General features: G+C 38.0%; 1 protein-coding gene across 1 annotated transcript in view; it reads right to left on the minus strand.

Moving 5' to 3' along the window:
* Positions 1-1,699: 1,699 nt before the first annotated feature.
* The window catches only part of stx8 (syntaxin 8), a 40,961-nt gene continuing 36,413 nt past the window's right edge, over positions 1,700-6,247 (minus strand). The window contains exon 8 of the mRNA XM_035660240.1: positions 1,700-2,498. Within this exon, the coding sequence (XP_035516133.1) occupies positions 2,434-2,498 (65 nt within the window). The 3' untranslated portion in view covers positions 1,700-2,433. The remainder of the gene's footprint in view (positions 2,499-6,247) is intronic.

Consider the following 6,247-nt stretch of genomic DNA (forward strand, 5'->3'; position numbering starts at 1 on the left):
CTGCAAACGGCTGCATACTTAAATGTATTTTGGAAATCCACCTCACACTGGTATCTAGAATAATTCCTACAGTACTATGAGATTGCAGATAAATATAGTCCACACACTCTTTAGCAAATGCTTGACTGTACATTCACTAAAAAGGAATCTGTGCGACCAGTCAGGAGCTGCAGTCTCTCATTGACCTGTCACGTTAATTCTCTTCACCTCAACACTTGCACAGAGGGAAATGGGGTGAATTGCAATCACTTGACGCTGCTTGATTCAAACCACATTGCTCATTTATTTGTATGCAGTTCAGTTTGGATTTCTCCAAGGAATGCGTGGTAGAAAAAAAAAAAAAACACAGCTCAGGTTTGTAAAAGGCCATAGTGTATCTGATGTATCATAACCATCCCAAAAAACACTTTGAGCAACATGTTTGATGTTGCTAGTATTTGCCACTTGATAAAATCACATTTAGCACCTTTTAAAAACTGTCCCACAGCACAAGTAACAATAAAAAGGGTTTTAAGATCTTTTCACGACACATGGTTTCAATCTAATGCACGCTCTACTTCCTTTGTTTTAAATGGCAATAATTTTGAGTCCACTATCTCTGAAACCTTCTCATTTGCGCAGGAATTTTCTGAATGGAGCGAAATGCCTCCTAGATGATGACAAATGAGAGTGGCTTTATAAAGCGTGAGAAATCCAAAATCACCTGGGTTAAATTGTAAGATAAAAAAGAAACAGATGACCTTGTTGCTGAGGTACTTCTCAATATTTACATTAAGATTTTGATGGAGTGTTTCACTGTACAATCAATCAAGTGATTTTGATGTCAGTCCATCATGATGCTACGTGCTGGTGGCTTCACCGACATGCTCACATAGACATATACAGTATATTTACATGTTCCTGCCTATCATTGTTAATCTTACAACATACCATTACATATCAATGTTTTTCTGTTTGGCACAATGTAATCTGTAATTACACCTCTTTAGTCTCTGTAGCCTCATGCTGTAAATTTTACATCTGTCTCCTGAGCAATGGTTTGACAAGCTTCCTGATGAAACGCTACACACATACAGTATCTGTCAAAGCATTGCTTTGTGTTCATACTATGAATTGTAAATGTTGTTTAGTAGTCACCATTGCCAAGACTTTTTGCAATGTTGTTTTACAATGCGTACTAATATATTACGGTTATTATATATGAATATTTAATGACACAAGACATTGTGGATTTTATTGTCTTTTTCAATTTTTTTTTTTTTTACATGTTTGTGGTTGTTTAGATTGTTGCCATTAAAGAAGGAAATAATAACTACTGATCACACCAACCTGGTAGAACTAAATTCAGATTTTCAGTTGAAATAAACTCATTACATTGAAAAACACTTTGCCTGCTGAGTTGAATAATTGCTTTTTTGTTTGTTTAGTTATTAGGTTTTTTGTTTATTGAACTTTTTGTGTAGTTATTAAGTTATTAAGTAATATTAAGGCATATAGTCAGCTTTTCTTCATTTATTGGTTCCCACAAGCACAGTACTATGAAAACAATATTATGCAGATTTAGTAATGGAAATATAGAAGTGGTAGTGTGTTCAAGCTTCGTCAAAGGTCAACCCCAGCTAAATATCATGTTACAAAACATTGCAATCCTGCAGAGTAATCCCTGAGCATTAACACAGACAGACAGGAGTCAAGGGACTATTAACTGAAAATGTCATTTATTAGAAATTACAAGCTGAATTGATTTACAAGGAAGGAAAACAGCCATGTTAGTAACACAGCAGAGCTTGTTTGTTTTGGCTGAGAGCTATTCTATAAACGTTATAAAATCCCAAGACAAATGATAACATTACAGCTGCTACAGCAATGCATGGGTAAATATAAGTGAGTGTGAATGTTGCAAAGCTTGCAGAATTACTGTACCCGGTGAGAGCCTCAGCCCAGACCACAAACAGGCTAATGAAAGGAAAGCTCCCGCTACCTACAGGAGGTCCCACTGTTGGGTCAACATTTGCCACAGTCCAGGCTAAAAATATTTTTCAAAGGGCTCATAAACCTCCAAATAATTTAACTATTTTATACATTAAATGAGCCAGACACTTGAACAACTATTAAAGAGGACAATGTACACCTACGCAAAATATGTCTGCAGGGTTACCAATGCGTTTCACCCAACCAACAACTTACTGTACAGAAAGAAAGTAACTGTGCTGCTGAAGGACTTAAGTTTTTCAATTCACATTGCCTTGGCTGGGCAGTCACCACTGACCTTTGTCTCAATGGGAAGAGAAAGAATAAGAAAATAAAATCTGATGAGAGACAATGTTTAAATAAGTCTCTACACGTGTGTGCACTGTGTATGCAAAGTTTTTTAACTGGTAATCTGAACCAAACTGTACTTCAGCACAGGTCCGTGATCACTGCCGTCCTCAGCTACACGGGCCACACGGCGATGACTACGATGGCTATGAGAAGCAGTACGATCACCACCAGCATCCCTGAAAGAGGAAAAATGAGGGAAAAAAACGAAATCAGATGGCAAAATCCAAATCAGTTGTACAAATGTTTTTTGTTTTTTTTACTGTCAACACATTCCAAAGACTAAAACCAACAATGAGCTGATCCTATTAACAAAGTCTGTGTATCCAAAGCCTGATGCTGTTTATTCCTGTGTGCCATAGAGCTCCATTGTTGTCCAAAAACTATTAAAAACACATTAATGTATCACACTTCATCCCACTCACTAGAGCAACAAATTTGTATTAATCCACATCTGGAAATAGTTCCCAAATAAATACAATACTTACTCCTGTTTGAATAACATTTTCTAAAAACTACAGTACCCAGATGTTTCACAAATGTAACTAGCTATTTAAAAAAAATTAAACAACGTATTCGTAGCCTGCTTTTAAACATCTTCAGCAAAAACAAATTAAGTTGGGCCTGAGGGCCACAGAAAGAGTAGGGCTGTATTGAGATAAGGACTGACATATTGTTGGTTTTGGTCTTTTCATGGGATTTGCTGACAGTAAGATAAATATAGAATAATGCCAGACTTATGCTTCACTTCATTAGCTAGATATAAACACTATTTCATCATGCTCACTGAGCTTATCAGTTTGCACGTTTTATAACAAACTATCTCTGATTAGGAGTTTACATCTAAGTTGTGCATTGTATGTGTTATTCGTATTTATTTAGTATTCTCTAAATTGGTCAAATTTCTGAAATTTATAAAGTCACAGTTATATTATGCAGGAAGAAAGAGAAAAAACATAACAAACACAATCAAAGACCGAACAAGGCTATTGTTAAGTAGTTAGACAGTCGGACTTTTTAAATTAGGTCATTTTGCGATAAAACCTTTGCAGTTTCACAAATTCTCCCCAACTTTAACATCGAAAAATTCAAATATCAAGCAGCTGAGGACCTTCAAAACTGATTTGAGACAGACTCACAGAGGAGGAGTGACATGTAGCAGACACAAGGGAATGCACTTGGAAGAGGTAAGAAGCCTATATACCTCACCACTAATTTTCAAAGTCCTTGATCTAACGCAAGTCCCAAGTGCGTATGCCCTCACAGCATATCACCACTTTTCTCTTGATGACTTAATGCAATTTACATGCGTTCAAAAGCCACAAAAGCTTTATTACCACAGATTGCACACTGTGATAGGCATATGTTTCTGATTCTGCCTTGAGAGGATAATCATTGTTTTTCACTGATACTATGGAAGCAGAGAAAAATGTGCAAAAGCTCACTCACACTTCATCAAAGCACTTTACCCCCAGGACCTGAAAATATTACAGTTTTTATTATAGTCACCACCCAAGGGAAAAACACCTCTCCTTTGTAATATCCACTACAGGTGGAATTTTATCCTCGTAAAAAGATGACCGTCTTTTACAATCTAATTTCACTGAATGTGAATCATTTGAATGCCTTACTGAATCTAGTTAGGTTTAACTTTTATAACAAAAGCCACAAATAACTTAATTCTTAGTGTTTTTTCTCAAATGATTAAAATTCAAAGTACTAAAACTCAAGTTTTCACTGTCGCAACTTACTAGGACACGTGAATGGATCGAAGCTATTGTTGATGTTATAACAGTGCTTTCACTGATCTGTGCTTGACAAGATCAGCTATGACAAGACAAAATGATCTCTTTCCTAATTAAAAAGAAAGGAGATAACCAAATGAGAGATGAAGTACAACCAATAATTCAACGGCCCGGTATTTTGGCCAATATAAGTTTATTGCAGATATATCAGTATTGCCATATTTCAGCCAATAGGTAACTAAGTAAGTAATTGCAGAAAAAAAAAGCCAACGCACCACTGACTGAGAAAAGAGACAAACCGAGAGCACTGCCAAGTTTATTTTTCAACTGTAAAGTGTTTGGCTCAGTCCAAATTTAAGGGATCCTTTTCCAAAATGTCAATTGTCTAGTACGAGAAAATGAATACCAGCTAATATATTGTAACCTGATATTTCTATTTCTAACATATCAACATCGGTATTTTAGGGGCTATATGAGAGAAGTGATGGTGGGTGGCTTATATTATCATAATACCTTTGGATGCCTTTAGGGCGTGGTGATCTGTCCCTTAGTGTAGTGTTTGTATTCCTATATATGTGACCTATATCATCAGCCATGCCACACACATAAGATATAGAAAACCTTCCCCATGGATGTGTTCACACACTCACACACTGTTCTATTCTGTTCCTTCCAGTATGGCACAGGAGTGAAGATCTCAAACAACTGCATCTCTGGCTGGTCTGAGCGCTGTCGACAGTCCCCCCTCACTGACTCAAGTTGTCCATTGTTATTTAGCATGCGGCTGGTATTTTTTTCCAGCCTTTCACTTTGGGTTCACATTTCTCTCATTCTTTGGCTCTCTCCGCCTGCGTTCCCCTCCGCTGCCTAATTGGTCGTCTTTCCCACAACGAGAGAGACAGGGCGAGATATAAGCCATGCTGAACTAATTGCTTGCGGTGGTAGTGGTCTGATGAAATGTAAGGCTGATGCTGGTTTCTTTGCCAGGATATGGGGTATGGCTGTAAGGGGTCCAGATGTCTTTGCACCACTTTTGACTCTTGTCATCTATTTCTTTTGTTTCCTTTAGGTATTTATAGCTGGTTATCTCATTCTCTGCATATAGTTAATTCTTTGTACACAGTGTGTTTCTATTCTAGTTGAGGAGAAGGTGTTCATATACAGGTCCACAGGACATGCATGTGAGAAGTTATCACTGCTCTAGACAGGACCTCTCCTCCTGATAACTTACACGTGTGCATAATATAAATGTCAAAGAAGAAACACCCTCAAATAGTTTTTGTGATGGCTCTTTAAAAGCCTCATGCTTAAAGCAAATACACAGTCACACATTTCCAGCAATTATCTTTGTTTGGTTATAAATGATACCAAAGCAACGCCCAGGCCATATTAAATTCAGACATCAGAATTTCATTCAGCCTAGTCCAACATCTGTCAGCAACTTCACTTGACAACACCATAGCAACAATAGCTATAAAGGCTGAGCTGTCTAACACATGCATATATTATTGTGGAGCAAGGCTCTCACACCCTCTAATGTCAGAGAACAGTCAGTCATGAAGCCACATTAGACAGTGACCCTCACCCTCCTGTTCTCTGTGGACCAACCCTGTCTGCCTCAGAAACTAAACAAGCTACTCCTGACCCACAGGAGGCCTCCAGAGACTAATGACAATAATGTCGTTTGCTTGCCAAATAGATTAGGGCTGTGGTGTGACACTGATGCTGAGGGAGATAGTTTGTGTCTGCTGATAGACTGACCACCCAGGAGCTTTGGAGGCCAGAGTCTGGGTCCATCCCATCTTAGCAATTTCCAGACACATCAGTAAGACAAATCACAGAGAAAACGAATAATTGCTGAGAGCCCTGGTCAGACAACCCCTGAACCTCCCTCGCTAGTCCTGCTGTGCCCCCTACTTATGGTTCAAAGATCTTTTTGGAGCACAAAAGGCGAGGATGACCTTTAAAAGAAAGGGGACACATTTTATATTAACAAGGTTAGTTTTACGCTCCTCCGTCTTCTCAAAGCACAACTGAAGTGAACAAAAACTTTTAATGGTTTTTAGCTACGAGTATTACATACACATATAAACATGTATTTCTCAATGATTTCTAATACAATAACAGAAATAGTGTACTCGCCATTCCCGACCTGTAGCGTGACAATGTGACGTCAAGGGAGC

Source organism: Morone saxatilis, unplaced genomic scaffold, assembly GCF_004916995.1.
Source record: "Morone saxatilis isolate NCDOM2014 unplaced genomic scaffold, NCSU_SB_2.0 Contig17, whole genome shotgun sequence".
Taxonomy (NCBI): Eukaryota; Metazoa; Chordata; class Actinopteri; family Moronidae; genus Morone; species Morone saxatilis.